Source organism: Perissodus microlepis, chromosome 14 (assembly GCF_051167445.1).
Source record: "Perissodus microlepis isolate ML-2025 ecotype Zambia chromosome 14, ASM5116744v1, whole genome shotgun sequence".
Classification (NCBI taxonomy): Eukaryota; Metazoa; Chordata; class Actinopteri; order Cichliformes; family Cichlidae; genus Perissodus; species Perissodus microlepis.
In genome coordinates this window covers 6663565-6687212 of record NC_140474.1, presented here as the reverse complement: position 1 = coordinate 6687212, position 23648 = coordinate 6663565, and the positions used below count along the sequence as shown (strand labels likewise).

At 41.8% G+C, this 23648-nt stretch overlaps 2 protein-coding genes across 8 annotated transcripts; both read right to left on the bottom strand.

Moving 5' to 3' along the window:
* Nucleotides 1-958: 958 nt before the first annotated feature.
* ehd2b (EH-domain containing 2b) lies at nucleotides 959-7534 on the bottom strand. 3 transcript variants are annotated; one of them, XM_084951057.1, is made up of 8 exons: nucleotides 7244-7534; nucleotides 7110-7172; nucleotides 5543-6007; nucleotides 5230-5406; nucleotides 4146-4261; nucleotides 2680-3092; nucleotides 2410-2574; nucleotides 959-2287 (listed from the first exon to the last, which is right to left on the bottom strand). In XM_084951057.1, exons 3-8 carry the CDS (start codon nucleotides 5761-5763, stop codon nucleotides 1739-1741), a joined length of 1641 nt encoding a protein of 546 aa, XP_084807183.1. In that variant the 5' UTR covers nucleotides 5764-6007; nucleotides 7110-7172; nucleotides 7244-7534; the 3' UTR covers nucleotides 959-1738. The 3 variants fall into 3 exon arrangements, with proteins under 3 accessions (XP_084807183.1, XP_084807182.1, XP_084807184.1); XM_084951056.1 differs by having other exon boundaries at nucleotides 7110-7534; XM_084951058.1 differs by having other exon boundaries at nucleotides 4164-4261; nucleotides 7110-7534.
* A 523-nt stretch (nucleotides 7535-8057) lies between these two features.
* bicra (BRD4 interacting chromatin remodeling complex associated protein) lies at nucleotides 8058-22406 on the bottom strand. Of its 5 annotated transcripts, none has more exons than XM_084951036.1 (15): nucleotides 22311-22406; nucleotides 18627-18672; nucleotides 18478-18523; nucleotides 17837-17902; nucleotides 15505-17574; nucleotides 15135-15314; nucleotides 13239-13838; nucleotides 12650-12842; nucleotides 12457-12554; nucleotides 12135-12269; nucleotides 11981-12033; nucleotides 11740-11888; nucleotides 11557-11651; nucleotides 11353-11458; nucleotides 8058-11222 (listed from the first exon to the last, which is right to left on the bottom strand). In XM_084951036.1, the coding sequence occupies exons 2-15, from the start codon at nucleotides 18665-18667 to the stop codon at nucleotides 9415-9417; spliced, it is 5640 nt and encodes a 1879-aa protein (XP_084807162.1). In that variant the 5' UTR covers nucleotides 18668-18672; nucleotides 22311-22406; the 3' UTR covers nucleotides 8058-9414. The 5 variants fall into 5 exon arrangements, with proteins under 5 accessions (XP_084807162.1, XP_084807163.1, XP_084807164.1 ...); XM_084951037.1 differs by having other exon boundaries at nucleotides 11353-11455; XM_084951038.1 differs by having other exon boundaries at nucleotides 15144-15314.
* Between the last annotated feature and the right edge of the window lie 1242 nt (nucleotides 22407-23648).

Here is a 23648-nt window from a genome sequence, read left to right as displayed (position 1 = left end):
TTTACGTAACAGACAAGCACTGTTCAAACTGCTATTGGGACTTCTTTTTTTTTTACTCTCTAAGAAGGTGTTGGTAGCTGTGTCTTAATAATATACAAGGAGAGCATTTTTAGTCAAGAAACTGCATGTCTTTATGATGATTTAGCTGTTTTTTCCACACACATTACCTCACACTTTTTCTCTCAGATACATAGAAGAGGGTGTGGTAAACAGCAGGTCTCACCCGGGAACAGTCCAAAAGGGGAATTTTAAGTTCTTTCATAAAGGTACAATGTTTAGATCCTGAGGAAACTTAGCAGACCCTAGGAAAGGAGATATTAATAACTCCCAGTCCAGCCCACCACATTCTTCACATGTGAGTCACTGTAAGCTGGAGAGCTGCGAGGAAAGGGCTGCATTGCCTCTGTTTTTCATTTGTGTTTCTTTCCATGGAGGAGTGGAAAAAGAAGGCGGGGAGGCCACTCCTTCTTTAGGAAAGCCTGAAACTCTTATGTGAAATACGCAGCTCTACACAGGACACATTCACGCTCATACCACATAGTTTACAACAAAACCAAACACCGTGTGCTGGGAGGCTAATGTGAATGTGAACATAGAACTAAACTGGGATGAAGGGGTACAAATAGACTGCATGTGTATGTGCGAGAGAACGAGAGGCAGAAAAAAGGCTTCAGATGGTGGGAACAACAAGGGAAAGAGCCTCGGAAAATGGTGGTATGGGGACTTGGCAGAGGAGACTGTGAGTCACTGTTTATGTGGTCTGTCACTGAGAGACCAAGGGAGCTTGATAAAACACAAAATTTTGTTGAAAAAGAGTCAAATCAAACCCCCATAGCTATTACTTCTATTTTAGGTTATTTATTTTCAGATTGTAGGCATTTTGATAACTAAGTTTAAAAACCTTTTCAAGTTGTACAAAAGTTTTTGCTTGTATGAAAGAATAACCAAAGACACTAGACACAGTCAGGTAGTTTTATTTGGTTACAATGGTTGTTAACATAAGAACAGTTGGCAGAGCTGTGTACAGTAGTCAGTAACATGGCATTCATTCAGTCTAGTTGAGAATGTAATGTTCTTTTATGCAACGCAGATCCTGATCCTGCACATACAACGTAAACAGCGACAATTTACAAAATAATGTATAAATTCAGCACAAAAATGTGACATGTAAAGCATCAGAGTGAAATGCATTCAGATTATTAGATTTGTACATGATTGTTCTGTTACATGGAGAAGAAAATGCTGAAAACACAACAAAATAAGTTGAAAATAAATTTCTAAATGATGCTTCACTGGACTGATCACATGTGAAAAAAGGCATATTCCTACAAATAATCTCTAATATCTAGACACTGAAGGAATGTTAAAATGTTTAAAAAAAAAAAAAGGTGTTTTTTTTAAGAATAAAATTGCTCTGGAGTTTTTAAAAGTACATGCAGATTTTTGCTCACTTAGACTCAGCCTTTCATCTCTGCTCAGCAAATATGTATTCATCATAAAAAAGCCAACTTTGAGGAGTCAAAGGGAAGAAGCAAACAGATCCTTTGACTTATACACAATCCTTTACTGAAAGCCCTTGTTTGTCGACTTATATTTAAATACAGCATGTTGATTGTGCAAGATTATAATCATTCTCAGAGGAAAGGTTGCATACCTAACATGCAACATTTAGATTTGGGTCTGCAGGAAAATAAGAGCAAATATAACAGTAGCATAGGTGTGACAGCCAGTAGATGGTCTATGCATCAGAGCCTTTCTGCCTGCGTTTGGAGGGTGGGATCAGACGGGTGGGAAGCTCAGGGGGAAGACCATGACCCTCCAGCTTGACCTCAATTAGGTGGCTGGCCAGGGCAAATTCTTCATCATCCAACATGCCATCACGATCGACATCTGAGAGCTTCCAGATGCGACCCAGAACAGAGTTGGGCAGGCGGGAGCTCACCATCCAGTCCTTTGCCTTGGTGCCGCTTAGTTTCCCCTCATTGGGAGCAAGGTTGTAGAAGATTTCATCATATTTGGGCTTGTCTTTGGTCACCACCCAATCTTCCTCCTCCTCACAACCCTCTCCATTTTCCTCAACAAAGGGGTCACCTTCTGAGAAAGGTCCAGCACGGGTCCCCAAGAAGGCACCACCCTGCACACCTGGTTGATCACCTGCTTCCAGCTCCTCTTGCCTCAGGAGGGGCATCAGTTTGGCAATGTCACTGGAGAGCAACTCATCCAAGGATGCCATCAGATTAGGCTTCAAGGATTTGAACTTGGTAAAATCATGAACCATCAGTTGTTCCTTTAAAAATGAGAATAATGTATTAGTCCTTAGATTTAATAGTTACATTAGAATAAACTTTCCTGTTGTAACCACAAGTTAACAGAAGTTGCTTGTAAACAAAGCCAGTGTTTCAAACAAACCTGCATCTTAGCACAGTCTGGAAAGTCTCCAGCAGAAATGTTGTGCTGAAGCTGGATCTTGGAGAAAATAACTGGTAGCTGATAGATCAGATTCTTCTTTTTATTATCCTTCCTGAAGACAGAACGCATCTCCTGCTTCAGGTGGCTGATGATGTGGGCGTGGACCTAGGATTTAGAGAAATAAAACACACAGAGTGCACCAATATGACTTTCTGAATAATCATTTAATGAAAACATGCTGAGACGTGAACAAATATGCAACTCACTCACCCTAACCAGACGGGCTCTCTTGACCAGATCATTGAGTTTGCGTATGGCTGCATTTCGAGGAAGGTTTTGAATATCAGCAAAGAGATCCTCCTCCTCCAGCTCAAACAACTTACGGTTGTCGTTTACCAGCAATGGCTCTGCCCAGAAGGAACCGATATAGACACGTAGAACCTCTGGAGTGCCAAATACCTTCCCCAGGGACCACATCAGGGCACCATACACTCGCATCAGCTGCTGGGTGCCCACCATGTCTGCTTTGTTTAGCACCACACGCAGTTTGTCTTCATTGCCTTTCAGGGCACCGATGGCCTCGGAGAACTCATCGGATATCTCTAGCTTGTGAGCATCAAACAGCAGGACGATGCGGTCCACACGTTCTGCAAACCAGCGCAGTACAGCTGGGAAGTCATACCCTGTTTAAACAAAAAAGATGCAATCACTGATTCATCCGTAGACCTAAATGTGGAGTATGCATTGAACAAACAAGGGTCAGGAGAGGGAAGAAGGTCAACACAGACACAAACCCTAAAGATTATAATCTGTAAAATCCCAAAGGCTGAATTTCCGGTCACAGAGGCTTCATTTTTGTGCAAGACATAATAAAAAATAATTCTTTGACTTAATGTATGAAAGTGAAAGTCTAATAAATTAGTTAATATTTTTTCAGGCACTGGTTGATCTGTATCAACATGATTCTACTAAACCATAAGTTCATCAAAATCCCCCCAAAGAAAACACATTCCACATACTTTTTGTGGGATGGCCACATAGATAGTTTTGGTTTTTATCTTTTTTGGTTTTAAGAAAGCATCTCTAAATTTTTGATATCTGAACTGTGGTACACACAGCACAAGAAATGCTAAAAAAAAAAGTAGTAGCCTACTTTTAAAAAGAGCATCTCAGTATCTCTGAATAATCCAGTCCATTTTTTGTTGAGTGAGAAACTGAGACTTCTCTTTTAACATCTTATTTACTTCCATCCTCTTAGGATATAGAAGCAAATCTTGCAGATGAATATTTTAAAAATTCTAGTGATCAAACCAAAACTGTTTACATGGCTAGATACCACCAGCGGTAAGCAAGGAAATATGTTTTCATAATTTGGGTATACTGACACTTTAAACTTGTTAGTTGCTCATGCAGATTGATTGGAATAATGGTTTGCTTGGAGCATGAGTGAATATTAAATTAGAAAAAAACAAAATGGTGTGAGGTGATTGTGATAGTTAATGCTCAACAGTACATTCTTCCAGATGTGCTCGCAGAATTGACTGCACTGTTTCTGTTCCTTATTATGATTTTATGGCTGCTGTGTACTGCAGAGATGTTTTTTATCTCTGCTGCCAAATGTCATTGCAACAGAGCATACTGGTCCCATGAGTTAGCCAGGCGTGCCAAGGAGATGAGTTTGTGAGCTGATGTTCAAGGACGTGTGTCTCTGCAGGCCCCCTATGCCCTCTCCTCACCTTTGCCACTTCTCTCACCTCGGCTCACTCTCTGTTTGGCACCAGACAGGATCCCTGGTGTGTCAATAATGCTGATGCTCTCCAGAACCTGGTTAGGCATTTGGGCACACTGGAATCTAGCATATTCATCAGCAAACATAGAATGACATAACATTGTTTAAGAGTCTAAATTATGTGGAAATAGTCAATTCTTATCAAAAAAAGCCAGTGCGATCTCAGGAGCAGATTGAAAGCCACTCTGTCCACACACCCTGTCCCTCCCACTGAAGGCCATTGTGTGCAAGCAGGCCTCTTTTGCTCTGGGCTTCCTGAAGGAAAATGACCATTACTGCCAGAATCAAACAATAAGGCCTGCTAACGATGTGTGGCTTAGAACAACACCACTGCTTCCTGCAGCTTATGGGCTTAACGAGCCCACTGGTTCCTAGAACAGGAAGTCAACGCAAAAGGAGAGACGCAAATACATTCTCAAACATACCCTGCTGAGGGAGACAGGAACGCATGCTTGGAAAACTTGCACCAGAATGTCATGATGGAGCCCATTAACAGAAGCACTCTAAGTTCCTGTCACTTCTGGCCTGCGTGGCTATGCCTCTAGTACCTCACTTCACTGTAAGACGTAACTTCTTCCTTGGCTAACAACAGTGGAAAAACATCAGCTTGGGTAGTAAACATGACAGGAATAAACGTCACGTTTGTCCTACAGTTTCCCCAGTCCCTCCACAGTCTGTGAATTCTGTGTTTCTCTTTACCCTAAGAGGCTGTAGACCCCACTAACCTCAGTTTTGAACTTTAATACATTGCAGTTCCTGCCTGAGTACATGAACTTTCATCACCCTCTTGGGTGATATCGCTCTGTTTCACCATTTTTCCACAAATAAGGCAAGTGCCTCCTCCTCTGAAATTTGGCACAAGCACTTGAAATTCCAGAGCTAAAACACTCTCTGTAATCTTAATATCTCCTTCTCTGTTTTCCCTCCATGAGTTCTCTCACATGTTCTGCCTATTTCATGCTAAAATGTAACTGTCTCGCTTAGTGGGAAAAAAAATCACAACGCACTGTGAATAAAAGCCAGATTTTCACCTGTTGAGAAAGGTGTTTCCAAATGGATTGAGTTTGCGGAAAGGCTTGTTAGGGTCTACAATAAGGGCATTCCCTGGGATGACTGACTCCACGTCCCCATGCATGATGGCAGTGAAGCAGTCAGTGGTGGGTTCAGGACCTATCCTGCTCCCAGGAATATCCTGCTCCAGCAGATACCTGTAAATCAGACAAAACGCTTGTAGTTTGTTTTGTTTTGTTTGTTTGTTTATATTTGCTGTCACTTAAATAAAGTAGAAATACTCAGGAGATATAAGAATGGGCAAATGTATACCATAGCATTGTAGTGTCTTACTTGATGAATGTTGTTTTTCCAGTGGAGTACTGTCCAACAACTAGCACCATAGGCTTATTGTCAAAATCTGCATCCTCCAAACTAGGAGAATGGAAGTCATGGAATCCATAGTACTGCTCCAGAGGCAGCAGTTTCTCGCGGTACAGGGACTTCAGTCCCTCTGTCACAGTGTGGATCACCTCAGGCGCCTTCTTCACATTCTTTCTCCCCCAGCGTGACATATTGATTGACAAGAGGATAGAGAGCTTCTTGCAAAAATCAGTGTCAGAGTTATATCGTTGCTTGGAGTTATATTTCCTGTGGCCAAGCCTTGGAAAAACCTTCAGGTGTTTCCTGTATTTATACGAATGCTGCTCACTTGTCCTTGAGCACTTCTCTGCACACACTTAGAGAAACGATAGGGCTGGTGTTTAGTTTAAAGTTGGGAGTTTCTCCTTTGAGTCAACACACTGAAACCTTTAGATCCTGAAACGCAGAGAGAAAATGAGGCAGGTAGAGGTTTAATCAAACAGAAAAAAAGAGATAACTCCACATCCCAAAAGAAACCCGTGTGTGCTTGATCAAAGTCTGCCACATTCTAGAGTAACAATGTGGAATCTAAAGCAAACTTCAGCCCACCCTCAGTCTGCCAAGCATTTTCAGTGGATGCCTGGAAAAAGTTGGTGTTCATGTTGGAAAACTTGCAAACCCAGCCCTGCATCAGGATTTGCTCAGGCACAGCTCATGCTTTTACAGTGAAATGAGTAAGACATTCTTTTATCCGCTGCAGTTCCCCTAAGTGGAACATGTAATTCGTGCACAGACTGCTCATACAAGGAGACATCTCGGGAGATAGTGTTCTCATGGAAAAACAAATGTAACCCTTGAGTAATTATCTTTTTACAGCAGTCTATATAAACAGAAACCCTGGATTAAGAGTCAAAGGCATAACTCATTATAGAAAGAGACTGACGTTAAGGAAGATAGGCAAGACACATGTCAACAGATGTTAGCTCATCTGTGAAGAGCTTCTCTTGCAAATCCAATTTAAACTAGGATATTAAAAAATCTCCCCCCGAGGAAAACAGTAATCACAGTCCTGACATGTCATAAGACCAGTGTGGAAAGCCCTCTTGTCAAAATGGCGAACCCTGGAGATCTAATGGAGAGGCATTAAATGTAGCCATTATATACAAAAGTTCTGCTGCGGCCAAGCTGTACGAGTAAACGTGGATTTATGGTCTCACTGTGAAAATTAAAAAGCTGGTTTAGGCTTTGGGATCCGATATTAATGTTTAAGGATGAAGGAAAATGCCTCGTGGGTTTGCACACCGGAATTGCAACAAAATTTTGGACCTGGAACATGGAAAGTAACATTGAAACGTGCAAGAGCAGCAAGTATCAGGGGAGTGAAAAATATCAGAAGCCTATACAGAAAGTTATTTAGCTACTTTATAAATTGTTGCACTCATTATATACCAAATCAAAGCTTAGTTTTCTCTCTACTTTACAATTACAGTTACATATTTTCAGTTAAAATGCAAGCCAATCATTACTGCCACATTTAAAGTTTAAAAGGAGTATTTACCAAGTTATTATGCAGGCTTCTTCAGGGAGTTCCCTCCAGCTCTCCAATCTTGCCCTCTGGAGCCTGGAAAATATTTTGGCTTAAGGAGATGAAAACAGTCTCTTGGGGAGCTGCAGCTACATGTATGGGTGTACCTCTAACAGCAAATAGGAACCCTCAGTGGAGCGTCAACGCAGCTGAATTAGAGGATCGTTCTTCTCCTGGGTTTAATGTATTTCAGATGAGCTTCAGATCATCTGGAAAGGGTTCCCAATCTGCTTGCTGAAAAAACCCAAGGCAAACACTCAGACACACAGGCGCACCACACCGAGGATAATTTTTTTCTCTCTCTCTCTCCTTGCTTGTTTCTCTAAGTTTAATACACCTCCTCTTCCAGGGATGCCTGGCAATATGTGGGCAGCACTAACACTCTACTCAGGGCAAGGATGAGCTAAGTCGTGGCTAGAGGGCGTGGACTGGAGGAGGGGGTTGCGAATAAATAATTTGGGTGGAGTTGCTTTTTAAAAAAAAAAAGAAAAAAAAAAAAAGGACAAAACCTCCCACAGTCCTTATGCACATTTTAAATATATACAACTTCACTCTGCAATCTTTTGACTATACCTTGGAAACTCCTTGTTTTACAATAATTGTATTTCAGTATAATCACATGCCTTAGATTTAGACATGCCAGTCCCCCACCCCCCATGTAAAAATGACTTATTCTTTCCAAATTCTGTGGATGCTCCAAGCAATGACGCATACAAACCAGCTCTATGATTTCACTTCTATGCACCACCTGCTGACTGTCTGATAGAGAACACACCCCAGTGCTGAAACCATTACCACCATCTCCTCCTCCTGACTATCATACAGTCCTCCCCGGTCAGTGTTAGTAAACGAAAGGAATGCAGCCTCGAGTGGTGGAACAGAGTTGAGGAATAAAAGAGTAGAGGACAGGACGCTGCAATATTTCATAAAAGAAGCAAGGTTTAATTTACAGTTTTACTAAATGTACATTTTCTTTTTAAAAAGTGTCATTATACACAATAAATACAATACAAAATTAATCTGTAATACTATACTTCAAATTCTCTTACGGTCTTTTTTGTACATTATTATTGTTCCTTTTTTTCAATTTCAATGCTTGTGCTGTGTTTGTGTTTGAATTGTCCACCAGGCTTATACAAAGGGGGGAAAATAAAACAAACAAACAAAAAGAAAAACAAAAACTCAAGTGAGGCAGGCATACAGTGACAGGAAGATCCAAAAGACAGAAAACACAGAAACCTTGCCTGACCCCTGCTGACTGAAATGCATAAAGTCCTAACCTGGCATCACAGGCAACAGGGGGTGAGTGGAGGTGCAGTCTAAAAACAAGAAACTGGAAAATCATCTGACAATAGAAGCAGAAAAAATGCATTTCTTACAAGTTCATTTACATCCTGACAGTACAACAGCATCTGAGCAGTCAATTTCAAACCAATTTTACAAACGTTCAATTTTTTCCCCTCAACATTTACTTAAAAAAAAGAAAAGAAAAAAAAAGACATGATATCTGTTTAAAATGGAGACACACAGAGGTTGATGGTACTCACTTTTTTCAATTCAAGAGGAGTTTACCTTAAGACCAAAGCAACTGATATTTAGGGTTAATATACTACATAAAGAAGCGTGGTCTTGATAAAGAGTTGGACTGCTTCATTTTAGCATTTGTTGTTTGCGTCTCTGGAGCAGCACTATCTTTGCGATAAGAGAATCAAATATGGTAGGTCGGGCAGCACACTGGATGTATTATGACTGTTTACAGTACTACACTGCTGTAACCTCTTTGGCCTTTCTTCTGCAGCTCTCTTAGTGAAAAGCTGTTATCTTTTAAACTGTTTGAATAAGATGCCTGATGCTCATTACGACACTGATTAAACCAAAAGATGAACCGCTGTGGACAGAGACTGGTGCTCAGACCACATGAAAGGAATGTATGAACAAGTGAATGAGGGAAAAAACAGACCAAAGTGAAAAAGAAAGACAGAATTAGAGAACAACAGTCACTGACAATTTCATCTTGTTACTCGATTTTGGCTGAGGGAGCACATCTGTCGAGCATGTTCAAGTCTGCAATTCACCATTTTTGACTATGTTTGTATTTCCATCATGGGGCAACTTTAGACTGTAAATGACAAAGAAATGTTTGGACAATTCAAATAAACAAACAAAGCCAACACAGCCTGGCAGAGTACTACAGTGATACTGTTTTCACAGTGCCCCTTTCCCCTGCCTCATTAAACTGTTTCATAGTTCCCCTTGTGAGTCCAAGGCTGAGGGGCTGTTATCTACTTTGAGTCTGGGGCACCAGGCTGCCGTTGTGGCCGCGGCCACCAACCTGAGGGTGCTGGGCCAAGGAAGAGGACGAAGAAGCAGAGGAAGAGGATGGGACTGAAGGTCTGTGTGATGAGGGCGCTGAGCCCCCAGGGCGCTGACTTTGGTGTTGGTGGGGTCTGCTGTTGCCCCCTTTAATATGGTGTCCGCGGGTAGAGGGTTCCTGCTGCAGATTAAGGATGCTGTCAATGGCGCACTGCAGATGCTCATTCAGTGAGTCATCTGGAGGGCTGCCGCTGGAGAAGCTGGCGTTATCCATGTCAGGAGAGTCTGACTTGCAGCGTTTGGCAGGAAGCAAAGAGTCTCGTGTGAAGGAAGACTCTGGCGACGGAGGCCCAGGGGCATGCTGGTCCATTCTGAATGTTCCTCCTGCCTTATGTCGATTTTTTCCACTCAACCTCTTGTATTTACTTACATCTGTCTCTTGGTCTGTGTGCTCTTCCCCTCTCTCCTTTGCCCCTTCTCTGTCTAGAAGCTGTGGGAGATGATGGTGTTGCGTGGTTTTGATACCACGACTAAACACATCCATTTCGTCCAGCCCCTGCACTGCACTCCCCAAACGGCCAGTTTCGTGGCTTGAATCTGTGTGAGTGAGTAAGGCCTCCCTGTCTCTCTTCTCTACTTTCACACTTGCTATCACTGTCCGCTCTGAGGGAGGATTTGAGGCCTCGTGTCTGGGGGGTGATGGTGTGGTTCTGGGGTAGGACAAATTTTCATCTCCTCCACCTGGCACACCAGGTCTGACCCGAGGACTAATGTTTTCCCGGTAAGTTTTTCGAAGGGGAAGACGGCAAGTTGTCTGTGAGGAAGTGGCAGTAGAGGCAGGGTTGTGTTTGACCCCACCTGTGTCGTGGTGATCCAAAGTCCCATTCATTTGAATGGAAGATGAGGAGGTGGATGAAGACCAAGTATGGGATGAAGAGGTGGAGGAAGATGAGGCTGAAATGGGGGGAACACTTCCTCTCAGTGATGGGTTACACTGAGAGGTTGATATTGTGACTGACAAGCCAGACGAAGTAGTGCATACAGGGGACTGAGTTCTGATAACCGTGGCCGAAGGGGTTGATAAAGGGTGAACCTTCGCTTGTGATACAGCAGCTTCAGACTGCGGCTGAGTCTGGGGCATAGACTGGCTGCTCAGCTGAGGTTGAGGTGTGTGCACTGGGTCTAAGGCAGTGTTGTGGACCACCTTACTGAACCCCGTTTGATCCTGCTTGATCTTTAGCTTCAAACCAATTCTCCTGCGAGCCTCATAGGTCTTGATAGGCGGTTTGCTCGTTCGCTGTGGAAGAGCATCATCGTCATCAGCTGCTTGAGAGTTTGATGTCGAGGATGAAAATGAGGATGACGATGCTGGAGTACGAACTGTAGAGATCTGGCTAGTGGGTTCAGCCACTGGCTTGACTGGTGGAGTTGGAGGAGGAGGACAGCTACTGGACCAGGACACAGATGCACTGCCTCCACCCTGCTTTATCACGAGCTTGGTAGGAGGGAAAGGGGAAAGAGAAGGGGCCGCAGAAGGAACTGAGACAGGAGAAGGAGCAGGAGCAGAAACTGGTGTGGGTGCAGGCGGAGGGTTTGGGGCAATGATTGGAACAGGGGATGGGATGGCAGCAGGAGCAGCAGCAACAGCAACAGCAGGCGCTGGAGCAGGGACAGCAGCAGATACCCCTCCGCTCACTGGGGTGGGTTCAGCAGATGATAATTTCTGCTGGGATGAAACACTCTCCAACATTCGCACATTTGCCACAAACTCTTCTGCAAGTAAATAAACAGAAATGTATAATTAAAATGCACCTTCTTTATTTTTGAATACCTACAAAATTTTATTAATAATTTTATTAATTATTTATTAATAATTTAATAACCACAGACAGTGAAAAAATACCTGGCCTCTCCTTTGCCAAAATCTTGTCCTGGTTTAATGCAACCTTCTCCTCTTGAATGAACATCCGGTCGATCATCACCATCTCTGCCGAGGGGCCCAGTCTCTGCTCATGTTCATATGCCAAACAGCATCACTTTTAAAATCAATTCAGGACAAAAACGCACTAAGAATGCTTGCAGTGAACATGCTGATTTATAAACTTACTTTTGACTCTGCAAAGAGCAGGTAACGATATTTATCCAGCATGGCCTGAGTTCTTTTCAGCAGCTGGCTGGAGACCTTCTCAAATTCATCATCCACTGTGTAAAAGAGAACCAAATTGTTGAAAATTCTCAACTATAAATCAAGCAATACATTGGTAGCTTTACAAAAGAGGCAATTTGTTACCTCTTTGATAATCTTGAGAAGAGTTGGCAGTTCCCTGGTAGAGATGGTAAGGCAGGAGTCTGTGCAGTGTGTCCTCAAATGAGCAGAAAGGGGCACTGTAGTTTGGGTGAAGCACTGAACCCTGATGTTTCCTTAGCTGTTCTAGCATCCTGCAGTGAAGTGTGTAAAATTAATACTGTTCAGAAATATGGCTTTTAAGAATCAATTAAAAGAAGCCCTGGAAAATTACCACGGAACATACCTGGCTTCTTTACTGGGCTCTGCGCTGAAAGGCATTTTCATTATTGTTGTTGTCTGTAACAGGAACAAACAAATATAAAGTGTAAGGGTTAAAACCCTTCATACTAAAACTTAAATACCAGAGGCAGTACAAACATGTAGCAACACTCATTTACCTGAGCTTGTATTGAAGCTGGGGGCTGTGGAGCAGGCATTTGAGTCAGACTAGCTCCCAACACCTGTATCTGCATGCCACCTTTCCCCAGAGTCACCCCTCCAACAGAGCTTATCACTCCTGGCTTTGGCTGAACCTGAGAAAGGAAAACAAGAGGGAAATTTAAAAGCAGAAAGTGACAAAACATACAAAAGGAATGTATTGGGAAAATACTATCCCTGTTAAATTTTATATTCACTGACAAAGGTGTTAGAGTAGCACAAAATAACGCCAGGCAAATACCACACATATGTTCTTACTGGGAATTGGGTTATATTACATACCTGTGCAGGCTGGGTAAGGCTGGCAGGAGTGACAGTCTGATTCACCATTGCTCCAGCTTGCCCTTGGGCTCCTGAGAATACCTGTAAGTCACTTGATGCTAGCAATAAAGAATAAAGATAATTACAAAAGGAAACACTTCAACGTGTGTTGGATCCTACTGTTTTGCATCACTGACAATAATTAATGTCTAACCTGTAGGAGTTTTGACAAGCACTGATGTCGGCTGCAGCATTGAGGGTAGCTGAGCAGGTGTACCAGTGCTGGCTGATGATGATGCAATCACCACTTTATCAAGAGGCACATCTTGCTGGGAACTAAACTGAGTGGTGATTTGAGGCTGAGGCTGAGTAGGCTGCTTAGCTTGTAGCATGATGTTCTGCTGGACCTGGAAATACCATCAGGACAGATATATTTGTACCTACAATCAAAATATTTTGGAGCATGCTTAGGCTCCTAATTTAGTTATGCTGATATTGTACTGGTAGGTTTATTGGTAATGTTCACAATGTATTTAACCCAACTGATAACAGAAAAAAAAAATCATAAATGGAACTAAACTGAACAAGGGGAAAAGAACAACTAAGTATATATGCAGAAATCACATATATTATTTTTCCACGACAATACAAACTGTACTAGTGAAAGCAACTTAACATGTTGCGGAACCTCAGAAAAAAGAATAAGTCAAAAATACAGTGATTTTACAGCCAAGATCCCTAATTGTATGCTAATTACGTTACAAGTTTTCAGTAAGAAGAAATGTGTAACATTGTAATGATACCTGGTGAAGCCTTTCCAGCAGCTGTTTCTGCTTAGGTGAGGGTTGAGAGATGGCTGAAAGAGTCTGAATTTGTGCTCCTACTAACTGCAGATTATGTTGCTGATCTGATGTCAGGCCCTGGATGGGAACATGAGTTTTAACCACAGTGGTGGCACAAGCGCTGACAGGAGCTGCAGTGAACTGATGTTGTGCAGGTGGAGGCTTCGGTGACTGTGACATAGGAGGCATGTCTTGTTGGTAAGGGGCAGACTGAGAGGCCGGCTGAGGCTGAAGTTGAACTTGAATGTGTGTCTGTTGGGGTGGCGTTTGCTGTGGCTGGCCCTGTAGAGCTGGTTTGGGGGACTCTGCAATTTGGTTATGGACAATAAAGAGTGGAGGGTGAGATGAGGGTGTGCATGAGCGAGAAGGAGTTTGCGACTGTGGCTGAGGCTGAGAGGGAGGGCGTGACTGCTGTTGGTGGTGTGGTGACTGGATCTGCTGGCTCAGAGTAAGAGGAGACTGGGAAGGCTGGGGACTTTCTGCCACTGGTGGTGCTGTGGCAGGTGGACAAGGAGACATTCTATGGATCTTCAGAGGCTGCTGATGTCCACTGGAGGGTACCTGAAGAAGTGGAATCAAAATACAGTATGCTTATCTGACTCAAGGGAGCAAACATTTTAAGGAAGAATGAAATCAGGATATTAAGCACAGAAAAAAAAGAAGAAAAATCACATACAAAAAGTCTATAGCGAATAAGTGTCCAGCACACAATCTGAGATTTGACACAAAGTAGGGTTGGGCGATATGGCTTTTCACGTTTTTGACATCAGTATTTATTATGATGTACTATATGTATGCATCATAATACTGAGTTTAATACTTACACCTAGGTTAATACTCCTAATTGCAAATATCATAATACACTCACACACTTTAAAATGAAAAAAGAAACAATCAAATAAACTAATAGATAATAATACAGATTTATCACCCAATCCCGACGTACACAAGTAAATAACGACCAAACAAACACAAAAGCAAAGTGTTAGAATTAAAAACTAATAGATTTTAAAGTAAAAGTAGTAGAAGCTCACAGATTTTATTTCTAGCATTTGAAGAGGTTTACACATAAGAAGAGAGGGCAATGATTATTTAGCGAGCCAAAAAGAAAAACTGTAGACAAAAGCAAGAAATCAAGATCTGTGGGTCTGTGGTGGTAAATTAGGAGGTGATCTGCAGACTTGAGGGACGAGGGATAGGTGAACATGTCATTTTGGTTTTGGGGGGGCTCATTACCCTGGTCACACTAGGGGACAGAGGGGTGAGAGGTGGAAGATAGTGTGGAGTGAATCAATTCATCAGTCCTTAATCAGTAATGCAGCAGATGAAGATGAGTTCATTTACTGTGACTAAGCAGTGTTAGTGAAGAGATTATTCTAGCCTTGCTGCTGTAGGCAGAAATCCAGAAAAGGCCAAAAAAGATTAGATCGCGTATATTTCAGCATGCTAAAATATATAGTCCAATTATACCATAACTTTTGCCCATTTCAGCTTTGAGTCAAGGATGTTAGAACTGATTAAAAATATCAAATGAATTAAAAAAAAGAAAAAGATATTCCTTTGAATATTGTTTGCCAGTCCTAAATTCAGAGTAGTTAGCACGCAATAGGTATGGACAACTGGAATGATCATGCCTTTGCATGTAATTAAGCAACGTAAGAAACACACAGAAGCCGCAAGCCAACAATCATATTTGTTCTTTGGAAATGCAGAGCAAGGGTGAGCGCCATAGAAGCAATGACTAATGCAGAAGAGAGGTACAGAATAGTAAGGAGAAAAGATAAGATATCCTAACATTGTTGTGGAGGCAGCAGCAGCAACAAGGGGGTGGGGCTCAACATAAAGGGGCATTTCTACCTGCTTTACCATGTGGGAAGGGCCAGGGGAAGGGCTGTGGCTCTGGCCCACCCAAGAGTCAGTTAATTGGCTGTCATGGACAGCAGGGGCCGGAGTAGTGATGCTGTTGCTGCTGACGATTACAGATGCAGGTACGCCCACAGAGGGGGTTGACTCATTCTCTGTTTGGTGGTGCTGCTCCTGATTGGAGTACATTTACCATTTCAGGATGAGGGAGGGAAGGAAGGAGGAAGGGGATTGGAGGGAAGGGGGAGTAAAATAGTAAACCAAAGAGGTCAAACCAAGATATCACTCCATGCATGTTATTCATCTTTTTAGACAATGTTAACTGAACACAAGGTAAGCAAAAGTTTTAAGTTTGAACACTGACCTGTTGAAGAAACATTTGCAGAGACTCTTGGCTCAGGATCATGCTGGGGCCCTGGTTGGTGAACAGTAACCTCCCTGGACTTTGCTGAGCCTGAGGGGGGACCAGCCCCACTGCTGTGACAGAGGAAGAGGTGGAAACTGACATGGACGGAGAAGAGGAAGATGCGGTGGTAACCGTGGACACAGTAGAAGCCGGCTGCATGGCAAGGATAGATGGCTGTGGTACAAGCTGCTGAGTGGGATGAGTAGCCTGGTCTGTGGAGCTTCCCAGCACAGTTACACACTCTCCAGGCTGTCCTTGAGCCATAGTTGCTGCTACTGTGCTGCTAGGGACTCCACCTGGCTGAGGCTGCAAGGCTGGCTGAAGGCTGACAGCGGGGCTCAGTCCTTCCACCTGGCTCAGCATGGTCAGGGGGTTCTGAATTGGCATGCCCTGTATGACTGTCTGGGCATGACCTGAGACAGTCTGGGTCTGTGTCTGATTTTGGCTCTGAGCCAATGTCACAGGCATCTGAAAGAGGGTAGGCGTGCCCATCTGGCCAGGCTGGAGCTGAATGGGTGCAGAGAGGATGTGGGCTGCCCCAGGATGGCTCTGCGACGTCAACACCTGACCCAAGTTGATATTCTGGTTTGCAGTTAAAATCTGGTTTGCAATGATTTGTCCACCAGGACCCTGGCTTGTGATGATGTGGCCCCCGGGGTGCTGGGTCAGGATCTGCCCACCTGCTTGTAGCTGTGGCAAGAGAAACTGGTGGTTCTGACCTTGCAGAACTGTCTGAGAAGGAATAACAATGCTGCTAGATTGGTTTAACAAGTGTACACTCAGGGGCTTGCCAGATGGTTGTGCTGCTTGTGGCTTGAAGAGGGTTTGCTGAAACTGAGCGCCTTGAGTTGTGGCTTGAGTACTCAGGACAACATTGGAGCCTGGCTTTCCTGTCAGGAAGGCTACATTCTGAGCAGCAGAAACTGGAAGTTGCTGCAGCCCTAGGGCCTTGTGGGCATCATTTTGCAAGACTTGGGGTGCTGGCTGTGGCTGCTGCTGTTGTTGTTTGAAGAGTTTCGGTTGGATGGCTCCCCCCTGAGGGGGTTTAGGCTGAATAGGTGGTGGTGTGCGCTGGATGATCACGTTCTGCATGATTTGGCCTTGAGGTTGTGTCTGGGATCCTATTCCTGAACTTAGAAGGGTGTTGCCAAAACCCACAAGCCCAGCAGGAGCAGTCATTGTACCACCACTGCTGCTGTTTGTGCTGCTGACACAAACAGCCGGTCCATTTAAAGCTGGAGATCCGAGAGTAGCTTTATTACTTTGGATCAGAAGTCCACCTCCTGAGCCTCCAAGCCCTGGCTGAGGACCAGCACCTGATACCTCTGGCCCAGACTGGTGCAACTGGTAACCACTCATGGCTTTAGCCAGGATTGGCTGGCCAGACTGATTGATAGTCATGACGGTAGGCTGACCCACAACCTGAATCTGTCCAATACCCAAATGTCCAGATTGACTCCCATTAGAAAGAGCCTGAAGACTTGAAATGGGTTGAAGCGTCACATTTCCTAGGCCCACTTGCTGCATAAATGGCTGAACACTGATTGCCTTGTTCATGACCTGGGATTGGAGTTGAAGGCCCTGTTGAGCAAGGACTGACCCTAGCATGTCAGTTGTGGCGTTGGGGGGAGTAGCAGTGGTGCTCGTGGCTGACCCGGGAAAAATCGTTGCTGCTCCCCCAACACCAATGCCTACACCAACAGCACTGTTTCCAGCCCCAGCAAGGCTGGCATCAGGCAGTGTCTGAACCACCTGTGTAAGGCCTGGAATTCCAAAGGAGCCCAGGTCCAGCTCAGCTTCTGCCTCCTGTAAGCTTTGCTCTGTGATGTTGGCTTCAGCCAAACTTTGCTGCAAGATGTCACATGGCTCATGATTTGTCCCAATGCCATTGCTCCCACCATCTCCACCTGGGGACCCTCCCAAGATGTCATCATCCTCCAAGAAGTCCAAGTCAACACTGACTCTAGGGAGGCCTGTTGACTCATTGGCCGACAGCTGGGCTGTAGGCTGGACCTCTGGAACGTGGCCCTTCAAGGAAAGGAGGAAAACGAAGAGGAAATAAGTGAAATCAGGTAACACGTAAATTTTCATCACTAGATATGATGGTAAGGGGTGGAAATGAACAAAGTAATGCAAATATAAAAACCCCACAAAAATATCTTGTCAGAATGCAGCAAAACAAAGCCTGTCAAGTGTAGGTTTGTTAGTAGATGGGAGAGGAGTAGTAGGTGAAGCATGCGACATATATAAATAGAAAACAGAAGGAAGAGCATTGGGGGATTTTACTCACCCCAGTGGCAGAGAAGAATGAGCTGGAGGGGTCACTTGAACCATCCAAAAGGTCGTCAGTGTCCAACTACAGACACACCCACAAAGGATAGGAAAGATGGAAACCAAAGGCACCCAAACCAGCAGGCAAAAGTCACCAGGACAGATAAATATACAAACCATCAGCCAGGGGAAGGGCAAGGAAAGGACAGAATACAGTCCAGGAAACCCAGATTGTAAAAGAACCAGTAAAAGGATAAGTGACAAAAGGGCAAAGTGATAGGTGTAATACAGAGTCGGGAAGCGTTAGTATTATCATTTCTCATTTTGTGAATATGCCAAATAAAAAGGGAAGGGAGGCTGGAACTACAAATAGTGCAAATCAAAAGCAAAGAAAACCATTAAGCAGATACAGCAATAAGAAAATTACATGAAAGCAGTGAGGGAAGCAGGTTTCAGAGTGCATTAACGTGCAATCTAAAGTGAGTCACACTTCACTAACTGATGCCAGCACTAACAAAAATATGCATAATTATGACTCCTCATCACATCAATTACAAACTCACTTTTTGTAAATAGAAATCATAAACTTAAAAAAAAAAGGAGACATCTTTCTTTCTTTTCTTTTTAAAAAAAAAACAACCCTCCCCCACTCATACTCACATGGGTCTCAGATCCATGAAGAAAGTCATTGAGAGCTTCTGGGTCACTGCAAGAGAAAACAAAGTGAATCTTCACAGTACAAGGGAAGAAATGGCTGACCAGTTTGTGATGAGATTTAGCCGATTTTCATCGAGTCATCATTAACTTACCAAATTACATCTAGAAGGCACCTGCCGTCTTCATCATCCATGACAACTGTTAAAGATGAGAAATTGTTTTTATGACAACTTTTGATTTATTTCATTGTCAGTGCACGCTTTAATTATTATTATTATTTTGATAGGGCAGTAGGGAGCAATGCAAAAGAACAGTGAGAGTGAGGGGAATGATACACAAGAAATGTCCAGAGTGGACTCGAACCCAGCCATTTTTGTCTCCATGTTTACACAGAAGCTGATTTATGGCTTGCCACACTTGATAATGAACTACAGAACAGTGATGTTTTTCAAGTCCTATGCTTCTTCAGCATGACAGGAATTAATTTCATATGATTATTTAATATTACTAATCCTTAGAAGTAACAAATTTTTGTTGATTTTTTTGTAAAGCACTGCAAAGTAGCAATAAAACATTTTCAGCACAGCTTGTCATCATGAGAAAACGTCAAAATTATTCTATTGCTGCAAATATCATAATCACTATTACTTTGTTCCTAATTAACTTAAAAAAAATAATGAAATAATATATTTGTTGCTCCCCGTTGGACTCCTGGTTATCAGTCGGTTTCCAAACAGATTAATTTGTTTTGCTTGTTAACCAAATTTAAACTGTCACAGCATCTGGGGGCGTGACGTGGGGTTTTTAGTGAGAGGCAAATAAACACCACTGTAAAGAAAACAAGTACACTGGATTAAAAAACTAAAGGAAAAATAAGCGTATTGCTGCAAAAAGAAACTAAAGAAAAAAAGAAAGCAAAAATATTTCTGTTACCTCATTTATCTTGTTTTCATAACTGTTGGAAGTCATAATTGTAATTGAACATAGATTTGAGTTAGCTGCTCACTCCTTAGAAGAACTACAAAAAGAAACCACAGATCTTAATATTATGTTCTCAGATCGTTAGTTTAGACAAGGAGGGGGTTCAAACTATATTCAGTTAATGAGCCACATACAACTGAATTTGATCTCTAGTGAGCCACACCAGTAAAACAATTTCACAATAAGATACGTTCCTTTTAATTTATTAGAGTACAACTAAACATTTAACATTTAATTACCTATCGATGTGCAACACTGATGAAGAACAGCCTATACTAGCTTACAGTATCTCTCTAAAAGCACAAAACCTTCTAATTCTGAGTGTTTTTAAACTGAACTAATGTATTATTTTACTCTTTATGACTAAAGATTTGTCAAGATACAGAAATACTTTCAATTCCAATATAATTTGGTGTATGGATTAAGCTGTAATGTAAAAATGGCATCACTTTACCAGGTCTAGAAATGCATTTTATTGAAAAATCACAAACATTAAAAATCTAAACATTTTTCTTGCTTCCAAAGCTATCCAGTAAGCTGGACTAACCATCATGGTCATTTGGCATCCAAAAAGACTAAGTTATATTTAAACACTCAGTTCAGTTCAGTTCATTTTTATTTCAAACATATACATTCACCAACATTTCATAAAATCTTTCCATGCAGTTGTTTGAAAAGTAGGCAGAAGTATATACTTATTTAGCCCTACCCCCTCAGGTTTACATCCTCATCATCTAAATTTGAACAACAAAAAACGTATACAATGCCTTCAACTTAGAACATAACATCACAAAAAAATATTTTCTCATGTTCAACTAAAACTATATTTAGATTTGCTAATTTGCAGAAGAAAATAAACATCAGTTTAACTTTTCTTCATTCTTATACTTATTTAAAATTTCTTTTTTGAGTTTTATTTTAAACTGGTTTATATCACTACTGACCTTTAGTTCTTCTTTTAATTCATTCCAGAATTTAACTCCCGCTATTGAAATAGACATCCTTTTCAATGTTGTTCTTACTCTTTGTAATTTTAAATTCCACTTCCCTCTAAAATTGTACCTCCCTTCTCTTTCTAAGAACCATTTACTTATTTCGATTGGGAGCATCCCTTTCCTTGCCTTATATATTATTTGCACTGTTTTAAACTTCACCAGATCCTGGAATTTTATAGCTTGCGTCTTAATAAAGAATGCGTTTGTGTGAGCCCTCCTGATTTATTAGTGTAATAGCCCTTTTCTGCATTATGATTATAGTCTGAATATTACTTTTATATGTATTTCCCCAAACCTCTACACAATAACTCATGTATGGTAATAGTAAAGCACAATATAACATATACAATGTTTTCCTATCCAGAAATTGTTTTACTTTCCCCAAGACAGCAATGCCCCGTGCTAACTTTCCCCTCACATAAGTGATGTGTGATTTCCAACAGGCCTTATGATCAATGATCACACCAAGAAATTTTATGGTATTAACCCTTTCTAGATATACATTATCAACACAAATTTCAATGTTAATGTTTTTCTTATAGTTTCCGAATAACATAAACTCACTCTAATTACTCTTAGGTAGTATGGGCTATATAGTTAGTTAATAACCATATTAATAAACATTTATGAAGTCCATCACATTAATTTCAAAGTCCTTGATTTTCCCCTGTGTGTTTTTAAAATTCAAATTATGAGTAATGACTCAAATCATTACATCACCTATCACTGTCAGATATTTCGGTGTCTTGTTAGGATAAAGCAAGCATGACGTGATAAATAAAATATGAGGTCCTTAAATTATAAAATAATAATAAAGTTTACAGTTAAATACAGAAACTGATTTTCAAAAAATTCAACGTCTTTTAACACCTACACTTATCAACAACAGAAATCCCCATGTGGTAACGAACCCATCGAGAGACCAAGCAGAACTCATATTTGTTAAAATCCGAAAAAACAGCGGATGGCAATAGACAACAAACTGAAAACGCGCGGTTTTCGCTCCGCCTGCAAAGATTTCGAGAACGGGCTCTCGCCTCCCGCTGAATTTACCACAACTCAAAACACCAGCTGTGCCTTTCGTTTCCAACAACACGAAAATACCATCTCAAATCAGCTTCCACGAGTTTACCGAGACCTATAAAGCGACCGTACACCCAGTTGCCGCTCTGAAGCAGCAGCAGATCGTAGCCATTGCTCGGTTAGAGCGCAGCTAGTACGCAGGATATGAATGGAGTCACTGCAAGCGGCTTGCTACATGCTAGCTAGTGTTTTCAAAGAGCTTTGCATGTATATTTCGCTTATTACTCACAACACGGAGTATTTCGTAGCCACACTGCTGACTTAAAACTCTAATTTAACAAAACGTTTAATTTTAAACCACTGTTTTGCCTCTATTTTCAGTCATTTTAACGCATCTGGGTTGACTTTCGTTAGCCTAGCTAGCTAACCAGCTAAGCCAACAAGCTATCAACAATATTGAGACGTACAGCTAGCTTGAGGCTTTGACATTCAAAACAAACCAGCGAGTGACACAATTTTAACACTCCTACTGCACAACGATGCCTCGATTTGACAAAGACAAGGCAGTATTGTCTGCTTTGAAGCGTAAACGCAATTGCGTAGCTAGCTATCTCTCCTTGTAAGCAAAATATGAGTTAATGTTGGAATACTCTTGGATGAGGGGGGTATGCTTGGGAATTCGGTGGAAAATGAGCATGTTCGCCGGTTCGTGCGGCAGCGTGGCGCTTCGATTGCGGTAGCTGTGCAGTTCGCGGCTCGCGTGCAGTTCGCGAATATTGCAGCTTTGTAACAGTTTTTTGGATTAATAGAGAAATTGCTACATTGTAACAAACTCACCCGAGACGATAGAGGTGCAGGCAGCGCGGGGTCTCCAGGACAGCCTCGCACGGGCTGCTGTACAGGACCCAACTACAAGGCAGGAAACAGGAGACTTCCGGTTTGCCTGATTGAAATCTTATCCTCCTGCGTATACCGTGGCAGAACTTTTCTTTCGACGTGCTTGGCAAAGTTTTTTCGTACATTTAAACACATTTCTCAGTAAATTTGTGGGGCTGTTTTTGTTCGTAAAGCTGAAGTCTGAAATTTAGGAAAAAGGACTGGAGATTTGCAGCTGATATCGCGCGAAAAGCTAACCCTTGATGTTTAAAAACGAAGTAAATAGCACATACCTGGAAACGTCTGGGCCTGATAAGGCACATCCCTGATACAGTTGCAGTGCACTACTAAAAATTACTAATTTGTGCATCCTTTAATATAAAATAACTGACGTTATGCACTACTTTTAACTACTAATTATTTGTGTCCTATAAAACTTCGTCTTGTAACTCCCTTATTCTAATGTTCCTCCATTTAGGCATTTGTTGGTAAGTCTAATTGGATTATAATTTCAAATAAAATACATTAAAATTACATTTTTGCTACAGGGGGATTACACCCTTAGTCACGGATTATGCTATAAAGTGTTTATCAGTCAAAGTAGCCCAGTACAGCTCACAAAGCAAGCAGAAATAGTGTACCAGTCTACACAGCAAATCTGATATGAATTATTTGTCTGATAATCAATATTCATATATTCATATAGGATACTGCAGTTATACTGAAAAGCGATTGGCCATATATGTTAACTTTCCAAACAATGTTTAGTGTTCTGCCAACACCTGCTGAATGTTACAAACATAATCAGGTTTGCTCACCTGGACAATGTGGTGACCCTGAAGTATGCTGTTCAGCATTATAATGTGCAAACGTTTCTATATGGTCCATATCAATAATATTGTTTGAGCACTGCTAAACAGAGCCAAAAATAATTTCAAAAACACTAAAAGACACAAATCATATGAGTAATCATGTCAGGAGAATTTGTCAGAAGCTGCTACAAATAAAATCACAACTATCACTATTTTTTAACACCCATTTTGCATGGAAATGAAGGAAAATAAAAGGAAATGAAGAGTTATTCCTGAGTATGTGGTCACTTCTTTTCAGATTGTATGCCCCTGGACTTGGAAAATAACCTCAACTCTGTTACAACTTGATGGCAGTTGCTGACTGATTACACTGAAAAGACATGCATGCAGTGCACTTGAATTTGTGGGGAACAGTGAACTGTTTTTATTTTTCCTTGTTTTACTTAATTACTCATTACCACCATTATAATTATGTTTCTTTTTATTC